General features: G+C 45.0%; 2 protein-coding genes across 3 annotated transcripts; one reads left to right on the plus strand and one right to left on the minus strand.

Moving 5' to 3' along the window:
• Window positions 1–17,267: 17,267 nt before the first annotated feature.
• On the plus strand, window positions 17,268–19,046 carry irak1bp1 (interleukin-1 receptor-associated kinase 1 binding protein 1). Its single transcript, XM_069714201.1, has 4 exons — window positions 17,268–17,548; window positions 18,396–18,477; window positions 18,571–18,701; window positions 18,791–19,046. The coding sequence occupies exons 1-4, from the start codon at window positions 17,295–17,297 to the stop codon at window positions 19,044–19,046; spliced, it is 723 nt and encodes a 240-aa protein (XP_069570302.1). The 5' UTR covers window positions 17,268–17,294.
• A 529-nt stretch (window positions 19,047–19,575) lies between these two features.
• LOC138630090 (uncharacterized) lies at window positions 19,576–24,126 on the minus strand. Of its 2 annotated transcripts, none has more exons than XM_069714202.1 (7): window positions 22,656–24,126; window positions 22,211–22,352; window positions 21,915–22,004; window positions 21,584–21,672; window positions 21,099–21,259; window positions 20,801–20,917; window positions 19,576–19,686 (listed from the first exon to the last, which is right to left on the minus strand). In XM_069714202.1, the coding sequence occupies exons 2-7, from the start codon at window positions 22,333–22,335 to the stop codon at window positions 19,576–19,578; spliced, it is 693 nt and encodes a 230-aa protein (XP_069570303.1). In that variant the 5' UTR covers window positions 22,336–22,352; window positions 22,656–24,126. The 2 variants fall into 2 exon arrangements, with proteins under 2 accessions (XP_069570303.1, XP_069570304.1); XM_069714203.1 differs by lacking the exon at window positions 22,656–24,126 and adding an exon at window positions 22,573–22,593.
• Window positions 24,127–25,156: the final 1,030 nt, after the last annotated feature.

A 25,156-nucleotide genomic window follows, 5' to 3' on the forward strand; every position in this document is an offset into this window, starting at 1 on the left:
ACACGTCTCCGGCCTCAGGTAAACTCTGCAGCGTTGAGCTCCTGACCTGCTCCTTCGACTGTCAGCGCCCCGGCACGCCGCGCATCCGTGCTGCAGATTTACTCCCCCCCACCCCCCGAGTCGTCACACCCCGATGAGACGCGGCGTGGAGTCCGCCGTCTAAATCTTTCCATGTGCGCTTGTTAACGTGTAGGATTGTCTTTGCAGCCCGCCGTAAAGCGGAGCGCGGCAGGTAACACAATCTCGTGAAAGTTCGCCGTGTCTGGCAGCTGCTGGAGGGATCTGCCTTGTAACGTGGTAACGTAAACCCCAAAAGTGAGACATCGGGGGTAAAAAGGACTATTTCATTTGTCTTCCGTCCTCTTCCTGTGTGTGTGTGTGGGGGGGGGGGGAGCACTCCATCAGCATAAAGCAATCATCACATGATTTTCAGGTAGACACCAGCGGCGCTTGCATGGACGTGCGTTTATGGGGCATGTCCAGAAAAACGGATGCAGGAGGAGTTCAGGGAAAACCCAGAGAGGGTTTGGGAAAAGGCAGCCAAGAGCCAAACTCGGGACACATTATGCGGGATAAAAAAATTAAAAAAAGGGACAAAAATAGGTTCCAGTGAAGATGGTAAATGCATCGTTAAACAATGCAGCGATGCTCCCTTCACACATTTCACACAACCTGCAGGCGTCTCTCATCCACACAGTTTGGCTGAATTACGCCAAAATGATTCACTCGATCGCACACAGCAGAAGGCACATCAGGAATATCCGTTTTCCACACTTCGCTCTTATTAAACCGGTACGAGCCAAGCGGGGCGCGACTCGAGGTCTTTGTGAACGTGTGGACGGTTTTGCCAGAACTTCTTTCGCACATCATCAGAAAGGCCCTTCGGAGGCCTGTGGAAATAAGTCGCGCGGCAGCTTCACTCTTTCACTCATCATTCGCTCTTGTTTGTAAAAGAGTTTTGAACCGTTTGCCGAAACATGTTGAAGAGCCATTCTGCTGCTGGGGATTTTCTTTCCTTCTTTTTTTTTTTTTTTTTTTTTTTTGGAGAAAAGAGAGAACAGACCCACATTTGGAGGACATTCGGTATCCAAAGTGAAATTACATTTCTTATGTTGCTTTATAGTCTGGAGACTTTCCACGCTCACGACTATAAAAAAAAAACCATCCAGTCACCTCCATTTAAGTACGTTCCCTCGTAAATCGAGGATCAAGAAGCCATTTTCTTTGTTTATTTGTGTTGTTCCATAAAGATATAATCTGTGGTTCTTATATGAGTGGAAATCAATCCAGACAAAAGCACTTTTGCTTTTCTTCGTCCCCCCTCTCTCGTCATCTTCTCTGGAATTCTACTCTCTCTGTTCTAATAAATCTGAAGGGGCCTTTTCCACTTTTACAGGAACAGCAACTCATTAAATGGTTGATTTCAGATGGCAGAGTGTGAATGTTTTGAGTTAACTTTATTGATCTGCGAGCGGGTCTGCGGGCCAGAGAGAAACGGACGTCCCCTGCAGCACATGGGCAGTAGATTTACACCTCTGCATTTAAAGACACCTCTAAACCCAGATGGCCACCGGCCTGCTGGGGTTGTCTCTCCCGCGCATACGCTCGCTCAAACACAGCAGAGAAAAAAAAAACGCCTCGGAAATAGGCCGTTTTTATTCACTTACCTGCACGAAGACATCTTCCAAGGACCGTAGCGATGCGTAACAAAGCCTGTTGGTTCACGCCTGGTTTACTTCAGACTCCTTCAAACTTCAGCTCTGGCATTCTGCAACACATAAAAAGAGGTTGCGTGGCGGTCATACAAAACAAGACTCAAATAAATAAATGATTCCCATTTAAAAGGACTATTTGAGGGCATTTTGTGTTTTATTGTACATTAAGGAGAAGTCGCAGAGTCCAGGGTGGCTGGAAGACGGGGAGTGTAGATTAACTCCACCGGCCGCAGTCTGAGCCCCTAAAACAAAATTAATGACACGAGACCGAGCTCACTGAACCACAACAATCGAGCCAAATTATTTTCGCTATGACGTGTTTATGAAGTACTGCAGAGCCCTTCTCTGAGCTCTACCAGCAGGAACAGCAAAGATTACATCCAGTGTTTGAGTTCTGCTCAAAGCGGTATTATTTTTTTATTATTGTGTGGCTATTTACTAAGAAACAGCTTCATAACAACACGTTCTTTCTCCCGTTGGAGGCAATGAGAGGAAGAAGGTGAGCACAGGAAGGCCTTTATGTCAATGTTACTTTGCAACGCATCACCGCGTTCAACACCGTTGGCTTCTTTAAGGGCGCTTTTACACCGACCAAAAATATCAGGTGTGAAAGGAGCCTCGGGACCACAGTCTCCAGCAACGGACCAGCATTTCCGATGCCCGATCAAAAGAGGGGGGTGGGGTCTCGGTCTGCCTCCAACTGAACGGCGGGTCAGTTTATTTGCAGTGAGAAAACACTTTTTGGACAGTTCGACCTTTCGAACCGATCACAGCACCAGTAGCGGTAGCACACGAGGTGATGAAATGTTTCATTGTGATTCGGTCCGACGAAGGGAAGAGTGGAGTTAAAAATGGATAAGAATGCCAAAACTTATCACTTATTTTCTGAGAGTAAAAAAAAAAAAAAGAGTGCCGGTAGCAAAGCCATAATAACAATAATATTAGCAGTGGCAAACAAAATGAAATCGGTTCATTTCTTTTTCTCCATTCAAATGGAAAAGGCTACCAGACGCGTTTGACAACACGCCGACATCTGACGCTCTCCGTCTACGAACCGATTTATGTCCAAGTATAGAGAGACGCTGGCCGAGCAGGTGATGACGACAGGACTTAAGATCAGCGTGTCGACGTGAGACCAAAACTAACCAGACCAAATGTGTTCAGTGGAACAACATGAACCTCGGTTCAGACCTCGGTCAGGACTTCAAGGCTTGAGAACACACAAAAGGTTTGTAATCAAGCGTAAAGTCTGAACTCTGGTCCGGTTCAGCTTGGAAACCGCCAGTTTTTGAAAGTGTTAGGAGAAAGGTACGTCTCTACGTAGACGTTAGAGACGGAGGGAACGCACAGAAAGACCGCAGCAGGAAAAGTAGTGGGGTTCGTTATTTACAAGGTGACATTTTTCTTTTGACCGAATGTTTAAATTACAGTCGGCGAACGATTGAAACAGACCGATTGAACGTCGGTTTGGGCTGTTTATTCTGACTGAGGTGTTTATATTGAGCATTTCTATTCTGTTTCAGAAAATTAGACTCCATGTCAACGTGGCAGCAGAGAACTCGGAGGGAATCCAAAGGGCCTGAAACACAGTTCAACTTAATTAAGTCGTCTTTGGTGTTTCAAATCCTACAACTCATATTCGCCCTCCCTTCACCGTATCAGCCAGCGAGAACTTGGTCTGTCTCCTGCGTATGACATCACTCCCCGAGTATGAGCCATTTCCCATAAACCTTCGTGGTCCCCAGGGTTTCCCACCCATGAGATCAGGGAAAAGGCCGGGCGATTGTGAAAAAGCAAGAATGCCTTTAATCAGAAATAAGTTCAGTTTTTATCCGGTCCAGTTTTTGCTGAAGTAACCAAACAGGTCCCCCGTGAGAGCCGATAACACAGGACGTCATTTATTTTGCAACTGTTTTCTGCTCATTTCGTCATGCAGTCTCCGTCTCTGTGTATCATATTAATCTGTTTAGACTGTCCCGTCCCTCTCCCTCTGTCTTTGTTTCCCTCTACCCCTCAGGGCTGAAAGCAGCGAGGCTGTAAGGTCCCTCTCTTCCCACAACTGCTCTCAATCACCCCTGCGACTGCTCGGCTGTCAATCACTCCAACATCAGACCCACACCGAGGAGATCCAGCCTGCTGGCATACAAACGCAGAGACGCACAAAAGTAGGGTTTGGAGGAAGCGGCGGGGAGATGAAGGGGGTGCTTGTCAGCGCCCTGCCGGGCCTCACCGGAGAATCTACAGAGACACCGACACACCCTACCACACACACACACCGCAGGGCACTAGTTGTGAAGGTACCACTTTCATTTTGGTCATATTTACTCAACCTCCCTCCGTGTTGCCTCCAACCACGCCGTCCCACGGAGTCGGCATGAGCTGCCCTTTAACTGGAGAAACCGGCGGGCAGCTGGGAGCCTATGTTGCGAAACACATATGTGCAGAAAGGACACGGAGGCACATGGAAGAATGCGTGTACGACGAGTAACGGGAAGTCCGAGGTCACGCGGCGTGGGACGCAAACTTGTACGACAACACTGGCATATCAACGCGCACCTAAAGTCAGGTAGTTTATAGAAACTAGCAGCACACTTTCACAGAAATACAGACTCAATTCTCCCAAGTCTCTTCTTATGAATGCAAAACCTCCCAATTAATTTCATCTGTTTCTGTCCAAAACCACATTCCCACACACACACACACACACACACACACACACACACACTGCTGTAGCACATGCAGACACGACACATGCACACAAACACAGAGTCCATTAGGCTCATGTGTTGGGCCCAAACCACGGCCCAGAGTGCTCTTTCATGGCTCCATCATTACATCAATAAGTCTTCACATTAATCTCAGCACAGCAGAGCACCCAGGCTATTACCAGACCGGCCCCGCACCACAGAGGCTCTCTCCGAAGCAGACACGGGCAAAAAGTGGTAGTCAAATACATTCGGGATGCTTGAAAAAACACGCCGAGGCGTGCTCGGTTTTGTCTCGTTTTTTCAAGGGATGTGTCCAGTTCTGAGGATAAATTACCTCAAGTAGTTCAAATGCATGAAACCATATCTAGATGTATTTGGCCCCGTGTACTCTGAAAGGCCCTCAAAAAGACTTCTGTCAGAGGTTTCGTTTTTTTTTTTTTTTTTTTTTATGTAGATGCTGATTTAATACACAGCCCAACATTATTTTTGAGGAGCTGGTTTCAATAGTGACTCACAAGAATCTTTCGCCAAAGCCCTTTTAAAAAAAAAGAAATAGATAATATATATATATATATATATATATATATATACACATATATCTCAATGTAACATAAGATCATGCCCTTTTAATGAAGCTCTCGAGAGTAGTCTGAAAAGGAAAAAAAAAAAAAAAATCACTAACTTTCAGAGATTAGTTTACTCCACTCCGTATTATTAAATCAGCTTTCGGTCGGCAGTAAAGAGCACCTGTGAGAAAAAAAAAAGTGGTTGGTTAATAATCACCAGGATGAGCTGAGGCAACTAAGTCGAGGTTGCCATCATAAACACATCATCAATCACGTAGAAAAAAAAAAAAAAAAAACATGAATGCAGTCCAATGAATGTGAAGCTCAGAGAGTGAAAGCAAGAAAAAAGAAAAGGGGGAGAAATAAGGAAAAAAGTAAGTGGAACTGAGAGGAGGCCTCGTCTGTCTGGACAGGAAAGGGGGCTCTTTGACCTTTGACCCCTGTCCACTATTTGTCTGCGAGTGTGTATGTATGTTTATCCTCTCGCATGTGCCTTACAACAGGTTCTCTCAGACACCGGTCTGACGGACAGATGGTCCTCGTTGTCATGGCAGCCCATGCAGGTGCGTATGTGTGGGGTTTCCTGCCCCAAGGTGCAGGAGGGGTGGTGTTTATTACCGCAGTGCCAACGGGCAGCAGATTCCTGCCGCTCCCCGGCGTTGGAGGGGGGGGGGTGATAGAGGGGGAGGAAAAGAGGGGGGGGGGACAGAGTCGGACGAATGGAGGAAGGGAAGGAGAAAGCGTGGTAAGCTGTAAAACCTTTGGAGGAGCGTCCACTTTTATCACCCTGGATCTGTTCTTGGATGAAAAAAGCTGCGAAGTATGTTTTTCACTCGTCTCTTATTCTCTGCCATAATAAAGGAATAAAAGGATATTGCCTCAGAAAGCTCCTCTATTCCCGGAACGGCGGCCTCAAGCTCAGATGACCTCAGATATTGTTCCGTTGTATCCTTTTATTCTCCTTTCAACATTTCAGACCGCAAACGCGAGCTGGAAGGAGGACGGATGAGGGCGGGGAGGGGGGAGAGCGTGGAGGGAGTTGAGCTGTAGGGCCAAGGGTCAGAGCTGGAGAGTCTCCCCCGAAGGCAAGTCCACTACAAACGGGGGTAATAATAAACGTTTGGAGTTTTGAGTTTCTGAAAAGCCCAGCTCCCCGCCTCTCTGTCCTGAGAGTCCACCGGCTTCAGCTCCTCAACCAAACACACACCCGGAGGCCCAACCAAGTCAGTATCCAAAACTCCCTGTGAACTCAAATGTCACATATCTACAACTGTCTTGCCTACATTTTCAATTGAGACTTCCCTGGCGTTTGCATTTTGGTTTAGCCGTGTACTACAAACTAAAAATGCACCGGAAACCTTACTCGTGAAAGTATCTACGTACTCATTATCAGCAAAATGCACTTAAAGTATCAAAAGTAAAGAGTAAGTCAGCGCACGCTGTGCATAAGTTGCTTCATGTCAGCGTTTCACGATATTATTGGGTTAATAAAACTGTTGCATTAATGTGCATTTTACTGCTGTAGTTATTTAAGATTGTGTTAATTTGAACTAATGTATAAACTGCTGGTCAGTTTAATGGACAGTAATGCATCATATTCTGAGAACCACATATCTCTGAAAAAAGTCAACAAGCTCATAAAAACGGACTTTTTCCTCAGTTTTGTGACGATGCATTTTTCAGCTGACCCAGGTGGGTTTTTAAAAACTTTAATTAGCCTAAAAAGTGGGAAAATATCCCCGACACATAAAGGAACATTTATTCAGTCAGTTTATCAGAAAAAAATTCAAACTCAAAATCACCAATAGCCGACGAGAAAAGTCGACAACGTTTTCATCAGTCGTTCAGTTGCAGGAATACATAAAAACCTCAAACTGCACCCAGTCAGGCTGTCAATCATCTGTTCATAGCAGAGACACAGACGCCATTACGTTAAGATACTGCGTTGGAATAAATGAACTAAATGTTCAGTCTCCTCGCTGGTGATTTAAAATCATTGCTGCTTTTCCCTCTAGCATCGTTCTTACCAGGCAGCTCGCTTTAAATGTGCATTTCTAAAAGCTTTTAAAGCTCTTTATTACAGTTTTAGATTCCTCTGATGCAGCACAGTGTCAACAATGCTCCTTATTACATTATCTTTGTCGGCCCTGGAACTTGAAGCATTTGCTGATACTCCAAATATACATTTTGTAATAATTCAATTAATATCATAAACATGCGACGACTACTCAACTATTGACTTGAACCACCGACTAATAGTCGACAAGGAGAATCTTTATTGGGGGGCAGCTCTACTTATTTGGGATCATTTGGAGCTACATGGCTAAATTCTGGTGAATGTAGTGAACTTTTACGCAGCTTTAAACCAAATAATCACAAGCAAGAATATAATGAAAAGAAAATTGATGACATATCTTATAACAAACTGAGTTTTCAGCGTGCAGCATCTAACGTCTTTTTGAAAAAATGATTTCGAATTTCAATATACACTCAAACAACATCTCTTTAGATATATATACTAAAAGTTCAACTGGAATTAAATCCAAAAAAGAAAAAAAGCCAAATAAATGATCAAATTTTAGGAAAAACAAATCCTACATTTCTGTAAACTAATCACAGAAAACCCTCAGCTTAATAAGAATTTAAAACAAAAAATAAAAACAAAGGATAATTTTTTTTTTTTAAATCAAGCAACCCTCCACAGATATGTCCCTGCACACACACACACAGTTATGGCATACTAGAAATATGTCCGTACTACCGCTCTAATCCCAGGCCTCGCTGTCTGCCATGTTTGTTTTTGTGTTTACTCTGGAATGTCAGACATCCGAGGACACAGCGGAAAGGCAGGTCAAAACCACAAAGCTCTGAAGGCTCAGCAAACATTATTAAATTCTAATTTGTTATGAAAGGTTCGTGAAACCATTAACTATTTCTCCGCTTGTTTTCATATCCTTAAAGGTCTTTAACGCGCCGCAGGAGCGCGTATACTGTGCACTCCGCAGGGCAACAGCAGGTTTTGTGCGTGTCACGTAAAGGATCCGAGGCGTACGGCGCATCGCGCGAAGAAACCCGATTACGCGAAGCGATACGGTGCCATAAAAAGGCCCGACACGGAGCGAGAAGGCAACGGAGGAAGTGAGGGCTTAAAGGTATAAAAGAGCTTTAGCGAGACAGCGATAGGGTGACAAAGTGGGAGCGGACCTTTCAGAAATAACATGTCATCCGAACACAAGATAATAATAAAAGAGAATTTGAACCTTTAGACATACAGAAGATAATCTGAGGGGATGAATCACAGCTTGGCTGTTTGATCGTTTACGTTTGTAAGTAAAAATGTTGAATTATTCCTGACACTAATCGCTACAAATAACGAAGAAAGAAAAGAAAAAAAAAAAAAGAAAAGCTCTGAAGAGACGGCGCTCTGGCTGTCGGACCGAGAGATGTGATATAATGCGGTAGACATGCAGAGATCGCATAAGATCACGCTTTCCAGTGCATCTGTCAGAGAGGCAGCCTGATCTATTGTTTGGACGCGAGGAGAGGGCGAGAGGAGAACAGAGGGAGCACGGTGCTGAAAGGGCTGATAGATCTGTTGGCACACAGTAACACATAATTATTGAAATAACAACGGACCAACAATGAGCAATATCGCCGCAGCCTCCATGAGGGGAACATGTGTGCGTGTGCGTGTGTGTGTGTGTGTGTGTGTGTGTGTGTGTGTGTGTGTGTGTGTGTGTGTGTGTGTGTGTGTGTGTGTGTGTGCGCGCGCGTCTCCACGAGTGTGTATTTTTGCCCTGCGAGTGTGTGTACGCCGCGCACTCATTAGTGAAAAAGCCTCGGTGCAGACTAGCTCCAGTTACAGTAGTAAACGCTGCCTTTGAACTTTTAATAGAGCCCTGAAACCCAACTAGGCCTTAAAAAACACAGATCTGCAGGAGGAGGCGAAACGGAGAGGGGAAAGAGGTAAGAAAGAAAGAACCTCGATCTGAAAGTGTGGGAAGTGAAAAAGGTGAGACGCAAAAAGCGCATTGAGCATTCAAAAGCAGACTATTTTACAGCCACGGCAGCGCTACTGTAATAGTGACGACGTGCGCACGTAGCTGTTCACTCTAAAGAAGCACGACGCGCGATACAAAACACACACCTGTTGACCCGCCCGACGCGCGCGCCAAAACATTACCGGCATATCAAGGATCTCCTTTCTTTAACGCACGCACGTCATTATCATCGTTAGGGCCGCTGCTCAGCGCCGGGACTTGTATCCGCGCCTGGACTCACTAATTAGAGCACGCAGGCCTTTCTGTGTGGGTGTTTAAGTCGGAGCTGTTTACCAGGGTGGGTGTCTGTGTTGCAGAATCTCCTGCCATGCATTGCAATAAACAGATGTTGAGTCTTTATGAGGTCTTTACAACAGGTTCAGTGTGCGCGTGTGTGTGTGTGCGCGCGCAGGCCGAACATGGAAACCTCTCATCAGCGAGCCGTAAAGGAGACCACAAATGGAAATGAAGAGGAAATGTAAATGTTCGATTATGGCGGTAATGCTGTTATAGTGTTGCAAGTTGCCACGGTTACAAACAAGGACAGTTTAAACGAAGGGCAGAAAATCGCTCCGGCCGCCCACATTAAGTGTTACGTCGACACCAACGTTCATCAAAGCCCGTGTCTGCATTGTTTTGCCGGCTCGTCAGCGCAGGATAAACACGGGTGCCACTCAAGCGGCAGCCCGCAGTTGACGTCACCCATTGGTTTGCAAACGACCGTCATGAAGCCTCGGGTTCGGAGATTGGCCGGCGACATCTTGCCACTTTGGAACTGTTTAGGGCCGGAAGTGACCATATTTGGACGAGCTGAGGCGGGTGGCAGGGTGGGGAGGGGCGAGTGGTGGATCTAAAGGATCTGATTGGAAACGATACTACGTCCCGCCCACTGACATGTAACCTGACTGCACCACATGCCTGTCAATCAAACAGACACCCTCCACCCCCATAAACTAAAAAACAAACATGTGTTTTGATGCTTGTTTTCTAATTAATGACAGGGTTATTTTCAGATGGGCCGACAGAAAACAAACCTTAGCCGGCAAAACCGAAAAAAAAAAGAAGAAAAAAAAACACGGCAAAAATGTACTGACTTGGTATTTCATGATAGAAAATGAATGGGAGTCGATGGAGCCGGAAGCTTTTCGTAGCTGACCTCTAGTGGTGCTCCGTGGTATGGCAGCTTAAGGCACTTCCGCCTCGGCCCCCATTTTTCAGACCCGGAAGCTACGTCCACTTTTATATACAGTTTATGCGTTGCATGCGACTGTTTGAGTAGCCACAGGCACAGAACTGCATTACCGTTATTACTGCAATTCATCACGCGTGTGCTTTCCCTGCTATCACATGTCCAAATCTCTGCTGATACCAAAGGTCGGCCTTCAGTGACGATGAGACTGGAGGAGGGCTGTGTTTATTTGACTGGGAGATGTTTACAGAGATGGACGCTGCGGAGCTGAGTGACAGCATGAGAAAATACCTCCGATAGCTCGTTGACATGCAGAGAGCTCGGCACGGACATCACTCCGAGACAGCCATTCATAATCGCGTTCATGATGCCATTTGCTTGTGCTGCAAAATGTCGGAGCGTAATTTAAACCATCATGCGAAACGATAACAAATATTTTGCCTTTTAATCGCAGCTATTTTCGGGCACGATGTAAAGACTTCAGGAATTTACGATGCTGTCCAAGTTTTGGTAATGATCAAATTACCGACTCTTTGGCCGTAAAGGTTTCCAGATTACCTTTAGAAGATGCAGAAGAATTTAGAGAGAACATGACGACCACCAAACGTCTCCATGACAACCACGAAGAACACCGAGATCAAGTTTACACCCTACAGCTAAAAAACACTGACATATGGAGAGTTTTATAAGCTGATTTCAATATTGTTACAGCAATATACTAAAATTACTGTGAAACACCCTTTGGACCTTAATGGTGGGGTAAATAGAATATGAGGAAAGTATAATAGTTTCATATAAAAAAAAAAAAAAAAAAAGAAATGGCCGACAAAATATGAGGGTTTTTTTTTTTTTTTGTTTCCTGAAAATTTGAAAAGTTCCACAGTATGTGGAAAAGTTCACTCAGTCATGCTTGGAAAAGGAAGTACAGCTAATAAAAACGTCCTCATCTTTTTGTTCCTTTTTTTTTTTTTTTTTCTCCCCACACATACAAAACCTTTCGACTACAGTTTTAAAACTTTTGTTAAAATCAGGACCCAACGTAATGAGAGAGAAACACAGAAACAGTTCGTGTCATTCATCTGAGTAATGATGCTTTTTTTTTTTTCTTTCTTTTTTTGCAGTTGACTACGAGCCTGCAGGTACAGAGGACCTCCTGCTGGTGGAACAATGATCACCACCTGAACCTGTTGTTAAACAGAGCTGAACACTGCTGCTTTTATATCCAATAAAAGTCTTCATCGGAAGAGTCCAGAGACGTAAACAATGAAAATCCCACATTTATTGTGTTTTCTCATTCTATCAGCATCTGTTTTTAACAGGGAGAGAGTGCGAGGAAATAAAAAAAAAAAAAAAAAAATGAAACTGTTTTTTTTCCCCCCTTTCACAATAAAGTCGTAGACAGATGACAGCTGTGGACACACAGAGTGCAAGCTGCATGTTTTATCGCCTTCACCCATAAATAAAAAAAAAAAATTCAAAAAAAAAATGCAGAGTGGAAGAAATACAGTCAAACTGTACGATTTATGGCAACGGGCACAGAAGGGAGTCTGGAGATTTCTTGGACAATATGAAAATAAAACTGCAATAAAACTGCACGGGCCTTGATTGTGGTCTATGGAGAGACATGGAGGGACTCCAGCACATCTAACTTTATTACTTCATCTGAGAGAGCGAGGGAGAGAGGGAGAAGCACATCAACAGATTCAGAGACCATTAGAGTCAAATCATTTTTCCCTAAGTGGCCACAGGCTCCATCTGAAGACCCCCCCCCCCCCCTTTACACCCACCGGGCGGGGGGCACAGAGGAGGGCAAAACCTCCTCCATTCAGTGTACCCTGCTTTGTATTTACATAAATCTTTACAACGTAATTTCATGGCAGGCATCACAGTAAGTGCAATTAAACTGATGGTAGTTACATAAACATTGAGAGAGAAGAAGTAATGCTTTCAATAATAAAACAGATTGTTGTTTATGTAAGTGGTTGGTAACCTTCTGATGGTCGCCAACTGAACAAATAATTTACCGACATTTTCATTAACTGTAACATCACAGCGCCCAACTCCGCTGCTCTAAGCATTTCAATTCACCGCGATGGAGCCATCGCTCTGCCCCGAGAGGAAGAGAAAGGCCGACAGCAGAGCCGCTGGAGGTACATTTGCGAAAGCGATGAGAGCATCGGATAACCGGGAGACGGGCGAAAACGGCCCGACGAGCTGCAGGAAAGACCCTCCGGACCCTCACGTAGATTTAACAGCGAAGGCCTCTCCTCCTCTCCCGCGTTCTCTCGTATGAAAATAGCCTATTGTACGGCGCAGCGTCTCTCTTTGGCTGCAGCCTCGCGTCAGATGTCGAGGTTTTTCCACAGAGCGTACCGGGGGACCGGCGAAACCGGAGACAACAACAACAAATACGCTCTTGTATTTTTAGGTTATGATTATAAAGCTCATTTCACAGTTTAATACTCCAGGGAAGCCAAACAAACTTTGTTGTATAAAGAAACCAACCAGCATCCAGAATTGGATCAAATCTCTGCTGCTCCCAAAATGAAAACCGAAAAAAAACAAAAGCAGTGAACATAAAGTACACGGAGGGCCCCGCAGCCTGTAAACCAACACACAACATCCTCCATTTTCATTGCGCTTCAGGCTACGGGAGTCACAACCAATTACAGATCTTGATTATTTTCAGGCAAAAATTTTCTTTTATAATAAGGATTATTGCTAGCGGTCTTCAGATTGTAAACTTGACTATTTATTCCGTTGCTGAGGCCAATAAAAAAGTCTGTTCACTAATCATTAAATACAGCTTTAAAAATATAGAAATAAAAGGTTAATCATTGTTCTATAATACCCATTTATTTATGTAGGTGTAACTTATAAAATCATAGAATAGGAAGTGACTGATAATATCACATTACAATTATCTTAAATGACACTAATATGTGCCTCCTCTTTCAACTATTAGATGTATTTAAATTTGTATTTCGGAGGATTAGAATTGTTTTTGGAAAAAAAAAATAGCAGAATTCTTTGTCTGAAAAAAATTCAAAGGTAATTTAAAAAGTATGTGGCCTTTTGGATTGAGGAGTTTGTGCGGCATGTGAAGGCCTGTTCTCTCTTTCTTTGTGCTGACATAGTTTTTTTTCTTTCCGAGGGATTATTGTAATACTTTGCTGCCACCTGCTGTCAAGGCAGTAGTCGTGTTGTCAGAGCTGTCACTGAGGCCTCACTTAGGTTCAGACTTTAAGGAGAGTAGCTCCCGGGACGGTTATAGAGGGGAGATGCTGGAGCACGTTTGAGTCATGACATGTGAGTGTTCATTGGCTCCTGGGTGGTTGAAGCTGGAAGTCCATGTTGGAGCAACATGACGTTAGAAAAATAATCTTCAACATCATTGAATGTCCAGCGATGTAGCTTATTACTACAAAACAAAAGCGGAGAAATAAAATGTCCTTAGACAAACATATTCCAGTTTGGCAAAAACACATAAACAAATTCTCTCTATCCGAATTGAGTATCATCGCTATTGAAGAAGTTTCGTCCGAGGAGTGACGTGATGACGCGCTGCGCTCTGACTCACTAACACGGTCCTTTACTACTTACTGTGTTGCGTTCAATGAAAGTCAGCAGGCTGTTCTTCATTTGCAGATTTAAAAAACAAAATATTTACTGCTTCCTCCGTGCGTAAAAGTCCATCTTCCATATTCCACTTATCGCACACCGGGTGCGTTTGAATAGTCCAATTTGGTAGTGAGTGACGTGACCCGGAATTAGACACGTGGCAGCCATATTAAGAGCTGTTCGAGCCGCAACGCTTCCTATCTCATCTCCTTCAGCAGAGGATACACCGGACCATCCTTGATGAAAGGATATGAGATACCTCCGTCCCCACGCGCATATCATTATAATTTACGTCGATAAATATGAGAGCAGGAGGGTGAACGTGAGCAACCACCTCCTGGGACAAACTTCATGTTACAAAGGATCACTTTCTGATCACAGGACCAAGATTGAACATCAGGATTTTCACACATTTCAGCGCCATAAAGTCCTACCGAGTAAAAAAAATAAATAAAAAATATATATCAGTTTGCTGCCTTTAGTCGTGGAAGTTTCACACAGATCACCCTGAAATCACGGAACACCTTTCATGTATGTCGAGTTCAGCTTCTGTCACGTTGCTCTCCAATTACGCAGTTGCACAAACATTTCTGTTTGTAAAAACACAACCTTACGAAAGTTGAGTTTGCTGCTGCCAGCTGTTTGTTAGACTCTTTCCTCTGAGTTTATGAAACAGGCCGACCTATAACTTCATGGCTTCATCAGCAGGATCCACGCGAGCGTCTCCACAGACGGGAGTTTTGCGCATTTACGCACGAGGAACGACGTCGCCAACTTCCTTTAATGAAGGAATGAAGATGGATCTACCTGGAGGCTCCGCGAGAGTATGAATCAACGTTTTTCAAGTCGGACAGGTGAGCGTCTCACAGACTCACAATTTATCAGCTGCAGGTAAATTATTGAACTACAGCGTCCGTCCTCTCAGCGAGGCTGATTATTAATGGTAGCTGTTGGGATATTTATATTTTATTGTTTTGTAAAAGTCGGTTTACTAAAAGTCCGACATGTTTTCCTGTCATGACCGATACAGGAGATCATCCCTGCTCACTGCAATAAGACTTTACAATAACTCACCTCTGGCCAAATCCATCCTACATCATCATTAACACCGTTGCGATGTTGTTTGTTTTTTTTTAATTAAATTTGATAACATTTTGTATCTTATTCTATTTTATTTGTATATACTGTGTATTTTTTTACATTTGTAATATTTATACCTTTACTATCTATCTATCTATCTATCTATCTATCTATCTATCTATCTATCTATCTATCTATCTATCTATCTATCTATCTATCTATCTATCTATCTATCTATCTATCTATCTATCCTATCTATCTACCTACCTACCTATCCTACCTATCTATCTATCTATCTATCTATCTATCTATCTATCTATCTATCTATCTATCTATCTATCTATCTATCTATCTATCTATCTATCTATCTATCTATCGTCAAGTGATTTATTACGGAGATATTCCTGTTTCAGTCTCACAGCACGATGTCTGCGTATCATTGTGCCCCATAACTAACGTCACCTCTATGATCAATAACGTTTCACATGAACAAATATGTCATTGTTTAGGGAATCATAAAGGAACTGGACTAATAAAATGATTATCGGCTGCACACACAGCAGATCTGAGCTGATTAAGTTTATTCATATATTTGGAGCCTGTTATTGTGTTTCGTGCCTTCATGAGTGAAGATGTCCACGTTTATACACAGCCTGCATGGAGACACAGTGACACACACACACACACGGGGACAAAGTGTCCGAGATGCTTTTTGTAGTTCATCTTCTGAAAGTTGTAGTTTCCACCGGCCAGGTGACGTCATTAACATCCGCCGTCGCATAATTACGTGGCCTGGTGTAAGTGGAGTCGGTTCTCGTTTCCTTCTGACTTCTCCTTCTCATCTTTCCTTCACCTCGTGCCACTTTTCCCATGAGGTCAAATAATAGAGCTCAGGAGGTTCATTTTGTGGACTATTCGTCTTTCAGAGAACCAAACGAGATCCAAATGCGGTGCAGAACTGTTTTTCCTTCCGGGGGTCGAACACCTGACCACAACATTCACCTTCCTACCTGTGTACCTGTTTACCTGTTTACCCGCAGCTCCGCCCAGTGAACGGGCGACATTGCAGCTTGGATATTTAACCAACGTTTGACTCCTGCATTCATCACAGATAACTAACTAACTAACTAACTAACTTAACTTTCTATCCAAAACCTGAAGAGCAGTTTTCTCTGCATTAGCCTACTGAAACACGGGGCCTCGTTTTTCAGTCTACAAGTACACATAAATAAATTAAACTGAGGATATCGCCTCCTAAAATATGCTGGTGGTTTCTTACATGCTGCACGAGCACAAGTTCCAAAAAAAAAAGTGCAGTAATTTTCCCTGGAATATTTGAGCATTTCACCCTGTCAAGGGGGCCACAGATGCAGAGGCTGGACGTCACTGGTGTGAAACGTCAACACTGCTCGCCAAAATAAAATAAAAAATATTCAACATGAAGAGTAATTTAAAGCAATATATGTTCGGTAAAAGAAGTGTCGAGTGCGTATTTATTATAGTTGGCTGACTCGCTCGGCCTACCAGTTATGGCGCACAAGCATTGATTGACAACTGCGTCAGACTTGGCTCTGATTGGTCGTCTTGATCTGGCGGTGGATTTTTTTTTTTTTTACAAACAGCATTTGGAGCACTTCTCTGAATAGGAAGCCATAAAAACATTCCCCTATTAGAGCTGCTCATGATCTAATAAAAATGCAAACAAATCCAGATATCAGTTTACATATTGGGTGCAAAGCTAAAAAAAACCAAAAATAGGACGTCATTATTCTTTTGACAAATCGCATGTAAATAAAGCGGGCCAAAAATTCTGCTCTGCTGTTTGCCAACGTGGCATTAATAATATTTAAGATCGACGCAATGGGAAATGATAGCGGTAGAAAACGTGTGTCAAACACTAGGAAAATGGCAAAACCAACAACTCAGCATCGCTCTTTAGAATTTAATTAGTATTATTATTTTAAAACAATATTCAGTCAACTGAGACAGAGGCTGAAGATGAACAGGGGAGGATGACAGGTAAAAAAAAAAAAAAAAAAGAGTGTTTGATTGCATTATGCATGTGAAATCTCCCGTTTGTAAAGCCTTCAAAATCATTGAATCTACTCCCGGTTACACGGCTGCTCCTTCAAGCTAAAGCAAAAACTAGATCTTCTTCATCTTCCTACGACTCTCTCCTCTTTATGTAGAGCAGGAGCACAGACTGTATATAAAAGAAAAAAAAAAAAAGGGGGGAGGGCAGGGAGCCGTGGCGGTCTACGAGCTGACAGCGACGCCCTGTCTGTAGTTCACTGGCGGAAATGGACTACAAATCCCGAGGACCATCTCGGCTGTTGCCGTAGCAGCGGGAAGTCGGTTTTGTGTTTCCTCCCGTCATGAACGGCCCGAGTCGAGCGCTTGCAGCGATGGCCGGTAGTGAGACGGCTCAGGCTGGGCTGGAGGCGAGGACGGGCAGCAGAGAGAGCCAACGGAACCGGCCGAGGGAGGTGCAGGTCCGGGGGACGGCGGAGGCTCGCTGCCCGGCGGACCGAGCGTCGGTGCGGGTCGGTGTGGGCAGCAGCAAGGAGTCCGTCGGCGAGGTGTCCAACAGCGTCTCACGGAGACTCGAGTACATTTTACAGGCTCTCAGGTAAATGCAGCAATGTGTTCACGAAACGAGTCGACAGGCAGCTCCTCACTATAAAACAACAGTGAGTCACTACCTCCGGATACAACTCATATAAATAGGTGTTTTGCATTCCTAAGTTTCATTTTACAGAAGCATTAATAACAAAACAAAATGCATAGATTTTGAAAAGTACAAGTAATTATTCGTCCTCACAAGAGCCCTTCTGATTAATATGGTAATTTATATGTATATATATATTATATTATTGTTGCTGTTGCAGTGGTGGAGGAAGGATTAAGGTCCTTTAATGAAGTAAAAGTACCAAATGAGGTGTTCACAACAAAATGTCGTTCAATTCTTCAAGGAAAGCACTGCTTTGGTTCCTCTGACTGATATATTACAAAATATCATGAATAGTGAAGCATCGGTGTGTCAGCAGCATGTCACCGTTGCAGCTGCTGCAGGTGGAGCTGGTTTGAACCACTTCATACCCGGTTTCATGTTCAGAGACGGCAAGATAAATCTGAGGGGTTGTCAAGACGATTACCGGGAGAAGAAAACAAAGTGGCGATAAGCCAATCTGTCCGTGTTTCATTTGAAATGAAACCAGGTGAGGAGTTCAGAGAGAAAACACCCCAGTGTTTGTGGAGCTGTTCACGACTCGGGAGACGTCTGAAACGTGACACACCGGTTTCATCTTTTACAATGCGTTGTATTTTATAAGCCGATTCAATTATTCCATCGTGTCGAACCTTCATTTGTAAATGAACTAAAGCCGTCCGAAAAATGTGGTGGCTCAGCAGTAGTAGTAGAGTTTGACTGCAAAGAACGTGCGGTTAATCATTTCTCGTCCGTTCGCTCTGCTCAGGCAGCACGACGTCGGGGACGAAGACACCTCGGTGAGGAAGTTTCTCCACCGAGACGCAGACCTGTACCGAATGGATGCAGAGGTGGAGTATTGAAACCAGCACGCGTGAGACGTCCCCGAGATAGAGGATATGTGCCCGAGCTGCGCGTGACAGTGTTACAAACCGTCCCCGCAGGTGATGGTCACTTTCTCCGACTTTGAGAAGATGGAGCGAGTCGGCAGCATCCTGCTGGAGAAGCTGGACAGGAGCGTTTGTGTGGGGACGCCGCACTTCTACCACAGCGCTGAATGCCTGAGTCAAATGAGGTATTTAAAACATCTGCGTCTTTATCCGTATCCCTTGTTCGTCCTGTATCTAGTGTGTGTGTGTGTGTGTGTGTGTGTGTGTCCTCCAGGCAGCGTGCGTGCGTGCGAGCGTTTGAAAATGCTCAGCAGAAAGCCAGCAGAGTCAGTCAGCTCCTGGGGCAAAGTCTGGGATCCCCCCTGCTGGTTCGAGAGGAGGAAACCAAGGAGTGGAGGAATGAGGAGGAGGAGGAGGGGGGGGAGGATGGAGGAGGAAGAGGGCACATCCCCCAAATACCTACGGTCACGGCCTCGTCGCAGGTGTCCGTCTCCTTCGGCCTCAGAGACAGAAGCAGGAAAAAACTCTGAAGACGAGAGGACTTGGTGTGTGTACAGCGCTTTATTGCATCGTTGCCATGCTCGGATGAAAGTGCAATCTTTTTTTTTTTTCAGTCCAGCCGACAGACGACTGTAAATAATACACACAAAAACGGTCATTTCAAGCGTTTACAATCGTAATGTAACTTCACATTCTCTGTTCTTTAAAAATCTGCAAAACAGATTGAACTTTTATGGTTTTTCAGAATACGTTTTTAAAATATTCAATTCAAATACTGTATATTTTTTAGAAAATAAAAGGTGCTTTTTCTTTCAGTAGTGCAAGTATTAATGGTCTCCAGATCACCAAAAGACGCCCGCACACTGAGTTCCGGAGGAGGGATTTGATGTTTGATCCTCGATGGCACTCGAGATCTTCCAGTTCAATAACTTGAATCAAAACAATTGCATTTTGTATTTCACTCATTTTATATTCCAGTCAAAAAAAAAATAACCCAAAGCCAAGCTAGAGAACACCACAGAAATGATCACATTGTCTCTCGAATCGGCCTTTCAGCAGTCAAGCATCGTCGCTCTCGTCGTCTGGGTAGAGCTCTCTGAGCCAAGGCTTCATGATGAACCGCTTCCCGTCAAAATGTGTGAAGTAGTTCTCCAGAGTGGGAATTTCTGGCTGGAAACATCCACCAGTGAGTCCCAAGATGTGTTTCGTGTGTGTGTGCGCGTGCGCGCAGGCTAATATCACACCAAAGCACGTGGTTCACCTACCGGTCATTGTGTTAGCCTCGTGGTGGCCTGACCTACACCGGTTGTACAAATGTTGACGTAGCTTCTGGGCCTGAAAAGCGAGCCCAATACGCAAGCGCCTGAAAGTGCAATACCACAGAGGGCCACTAGGGGGTCGGTTACGAAGAGGTTCTGGACACACGGACTCCCATTCAACTTCTTTCACGAAATACAACGTTATAATGGTGTCATTCACTAAATTGAATCCTTCTGATTAGAGTACGGTCAGTCCTCCGGAGGACGTTAGCCAAGCTGACATCGATCACGGACAACACCTCTCGCCCCTCCATGAGACCGGAGGAGCTTTAAGCAGCTCCTTCACACTGCTGTGTGCGTATTTAGTCACGGGTCTTTACTTTTTCCTCCAAAAATAGTTTTTATCTGTCCTATTTTTATTGTATAGTTTTCTTGACAGTCCATATTAGGCCCAGAAATGCGGTATATTTGGGGGCGTGTCTGTTTGATTGACAGGCCTGAGAGGTGCAAGTCGAGGTGGGCGGGGCTCACTTCGACCCAGCTCCTCCGAATGTGGTCACTTCTGGCTCCCGCAAAAAAAAAAACAAGACGACGACGCCCGAACTGCCGAACTCGAGGCTTCAGAAAAGGAAGTTCACGCACCGTCCGGTGACGTCACAGCTGGTTGATGCTCGATTACGAAACTACAGCTTTAAAAGAAATTCCACGTCACCTTCGCTCCCGACTCGAACCTTCGGACTCCCGAGCGGACGTCTGCCGCCACGGCACCCCCTCCCGCCTTCCTTACATCGATGTTTGCACTTCTACATCAAATGACTTTGTCACCTCCGTCCACACGACTCGTCTTTGTTAATTCCACGGTGAGGCAAACCGTTCACGAAAGGCCCCGCGACCTTTAGGTGGACCGGTGTGTGTGTGTGTGTGTGTGTGTGTGCGTTACATGCTTTGCTGTGATACTGGTCCGGCGTGTGTGTGTGTGTGTGTGTGTGTGTGTGTGTGTGCGCGCTGTGATTTTCAGCACTTACCTTCATCTCGGTGACGCGCTCCAGTTGTGTCTGAGGCAGGTATGCGACCAACAGAGAGGAGGGACCGGGTCCGCCGAACAGCACCTTGTAATGAGGCGTCCTCTCTGCCACGATGCCCTGATCACACACACACACACACACACACACACACACACACACACACACACACACACACACACACACACACACACACACACCAGTCAGGGAGCAGCCTCGTTTTTAAGTCACCAGTTCCTTAAATGAGCAACGCTGAGTTTCTGAAACGCTGCTGGGGGGGGGGGGGGTCGCGGCTGCCTACCTCGGAGCTGGCGTGCATTTTGTCGACCCACTCTGCGGGAGCTCTCAGTTCGGGGTCCCAGCTCACCACCACGCCCACCATGCGGCGCTTCCTCTCCAGCACCACCTCTCCGACCCGCAGGAAGACGTACGGGGGGCGAGGGCTGCGCACCGCCTTGGAGGCTGGAGGGACGAAGGCAAACGAGAGAGGGGCCCCCGAATGAAACCCGGAGGTTCTTTTACAGATGTGTGTGTGTGGGGGGGGGGAAATGGGGGGGAGCTCTTCATCTAAAAAAAAATCATCATTTAAAACATTTGAACAAATTTGAATATAATGACAGAAAGAGAAGAGATATGTGAGGAGAATCCCCCCCCCCCAAAAAAAGAAAGTGAAACCAGTTTCCCATCTTCTCAGTATTTCACTAAAGTCTTTACTCAACATGAGAGTTTAATGTCAGCGTGTGTCCGTGTGTATTCAGTGTAAAGTAGCTCGTAGCCGCCACAAACCTCCAAAGTACCCCATGTCGTTGTCGTAGAGCATGATCTCTACGGGAGGAGACTCTTGTCCCACTTCCTGTCCCAAGCCAACCAGAGACCTTCGGGAAAGCAGAAACATCATCAGTCTTCACATACAGTCGAGGTTACGGGTTTATCCTCCACAACCTTTTCTAAAGTGTCCCCGAAAGAACACAAGAAATCGCTTTTGAAGTAACTGGAATTTTGAATTGCAAAAAAAAAAAAAAAAAAAAAGGATCATTCAAATAAATGTAGAGTCTTAAAACCAGGGTTTGGTCCTATACAGCCGGCCTCATTTGAATTTCAAACATCCTTCACTCACTGCACTTTGGATATCTGCTGACTTGTCCAGTCCACCCACGCAGTGCCGTCCAGGTATGATGTTCTCCAATCTTTCCAAATTCGAAGCAACCTGGAACAGAAAAAAAAACAAAAAAAAGATTCAATAAATCCAGTCAGAAAAAAAAACAAAAAAATCTACAAAACCTCCCGATCCTTACGTCACTATAATATTCACAGCGGCTGTGGTCGCGCATTATAATCCGATCCGATCAAACACAATTATCAAACGTGTTTTTCCACACACAACTCGAGACACGTTTCGTTTTTCTCCTGTACCGTGTGGCGGCGTGGTAGCGCTGCGCCGCCGTGGAGCCGCACCACCGGGAGATGAAGTACTGCGCGGGCACAGCGGAGAGCAGCAGCGCGATCTGCAGCACCGAGGGCGCCGTGAGCCGAGGCATGACTGCGCAGGCGTCACCTGCGGACGGAGAGGAAAGCGCGTCAGGTGGATGCGGCGGGGCGCGTGGGAATCAAAACATTAAAAAAACAAAACAAAAGGAGACATTTATCATTTCATATCTTTATAAGACACGAGGAGGAGGCTTTTAGGTTCTGGAGGATAATTTAAAGTGTCTCGTTTGTTTATTGGCGGGAATAATAAGTTGTTAAATTGGTAAGTGAAGCCTCGCTAAACATACGGCGCTGCAGAAACTTCCAAGAAATGTCGGCCAAACGACGGAAATGTCAAAGCTCGTTGCTGTTAATAATTCAAGAACCTTACCTCTGATTAAAATCCAAAGTCCTTCCTTCACTTATCCGCCAGACATTGCTTGTGAGAGACGTGTAGAAACCAGAAACAGAGGGACACGGTTTCACTTCTGCGTTATTTACATAAACCTCACACCAACCCATGCCGCCGCCGCCGCCACCACCTGTGTATTTACATTCTTCCAAAAAAAAATTAAAAAAAATTGTCGAACAGGTTGTCTGCCCAATGGCGGCGGCCCACGGAGGAACCGGCGGACCTTTAGCGGGTCGCCACGTCAGGAGGAGCCGGGCCCCGCGAGTGAGGAAGTGGCGTGTGTGTGTGTGTGTGGTGCAGTTCCCGTTTGGAAACACCAGGGGGCGGAGTTGTTCATTTACTAAACAAACAACCGTGTATGAAGCAGCCTGTACGTGTGTGTGTGCGCGTGTATATTTATATTTCTGTCGTTTTATGTCGAATATGAGAAGAAAAACAAAACTCGTATGCATCCACCGACAGTGAAATGGTTTTTTTTTTTTTAATGCTACAAGACAAACCACAGGAAGAAAAAGTGGATATGGAAACACAACTGTTTATTTACTTAAAATATTGGTATGAACTAACAGGACAGCAGTACTCCCCTACACATACATTCTAGCTTTATGCTTCTTTTTTGCATTAATTTCTTTATATATAAAAAGTATCCAAACTAACAAAGACAACCTCATCAATCAAGTCACGTGACGCCCCTCTTCCCCCCCCCCCTGTCCCGCTCCTGTTCTGCTCCTTCCCAGCCCACATGTCCCCATTACAACTTAAAACATCCCAAAACGCTTCCTGGTGGTTTACATGCAGCCACTTCACACACACACACACACACACACACACACACACACACACACACACACACACACACACACACCCTCTCACATACACCCACTGTGACCTTTAACCTCTGACCAAACACCGTGATACCTGATCAGAGGCCACAAACGGCACAACTCTGCCACACACAAGCACGCGCGCGCACACACACACACACACACACACACACACACACACACACACACACACACACACACACACACGCGCGAGTACAGGCCCGTGTTAAAATGACGTGACCGTGAGCTCCAGGATGCAGGGTCAGGGTAGAAGTGCTGCTCTGAACTGCTGAGTCAGTGATTCAAAACTTCTCCTGAGACGACGATCCAAACCCCAGCCAGCTGTGGCGACCTTTCTTTCGGATGATTACAGATCGTGCCGACGCGGTTAAGCGACGAAGCGGCTGCGACAGCAGAACGAGCACACCCGACGCCCACTTTGACCGTTTCACGGGACAACCGGACGAGGAATAACGCTAATACGTCCTCATCTGTCGCGTCGGCGATTAAAAGGTACTGAAGCCGCTACGTAGCGGGTCAGAGTTTGACAAAACGCGATCCAAATTGAAGATGGCGGCATCATTAATATCCTGCAAACACTTGTGATTCTGGAGTTCTGTCCCCCCCCCAGTTTGAGCCAGTCGGTCCACGAAGGACATTAAAACCGAGGAGCTGCACTTCTTCCACTCGCACACTGAAAATGTCTCATTTCTTTCTGCCACCAGTTGTTGTTGTTGTTGTTGTTGTTGTTGCCCGCTTTATACAAGTAGAGCATTGCGCTGCCATGAGTTCAACTCTGGCTTTATGATAAGCTGGTCGGCTTTCTGTGAGATCTTGCCGCTCTGGGCTCGCTGCATTGTGGCTGTTTGTTCTAAATTAATATCCGTACGATTTCTTAAAACATCTTGCTAGAAAGTGTTGCAAAAGGAGAGCTCCTGATTTTGTTGGTAGTTTTAGTATTGGGGTTTAGATTTTTTTTGTGTGTGTGTGTTATTTTATGTTTAAAGACTAAAAACCTGAACGAAATGCCTCCTCAGATGTTCGCGTGTTTTTAAAGTGAGCTCACGCCTCGCGTTTGAGAAGCCCGAGTCAGCAGTTCAGCGTCCACACTCTACACATCATAATCTGTGAATCAACATCATGCCACGACGACTATCTGTGACTTGAGACTGAAAATAATCGAAACCTTTATGTGCCTATGAAGAGTTTGTAGATTCGTTTTCTGAATGAAAACCTTGAGCGAACCGTCGAAGCCAACGAAATGGCTGCCCACAAGATCAATATTTTCATGGGCAAAGATCATAACCTTTACACCTCAATAATAAAACGTACTTTCATGTCTGTCGCTTGTGGAGGAAGGAGTGAGTGTTTGGAATAAAACTCTTCATATACACAATATAAACAAAAGAGAGAGAGAGAGAGAGAGAGAGAAAAAAAAAAAAAAAGAAAGAAGCTGTTCATGATAAATGCGGCAGAGCATGAATCACCGTTCCGTCTCCACAGATCTCGCCACTGATACATCGTCCTGTATGGCAGGGACACAAAACACTTGACACATTATATGTAAAGAAGATCAACATACTCGCTATGGAAACAATAAAACCTCTTTAGGAAATAAACACATTCAAAAGCCATGTTCTAAAACTTCAGTGCCCA

This window comes from Brachyistius frenatus, unplaced genomic scaffold (assembly GCF_029030835.1).
Source record: "Brachyistius frenatus isolate BFR_SWC_R1_liver_20210118 unplaced genomic scaffold, ASM2903083v1 Contig_128, whole genome shotgun sequence".
NCBI classification, from domain to species: Eukaryota; Metazoa; Chordata; class Actinopteri; family Embiotocidae; genus Brachyistius; species Brachyistius frenatus.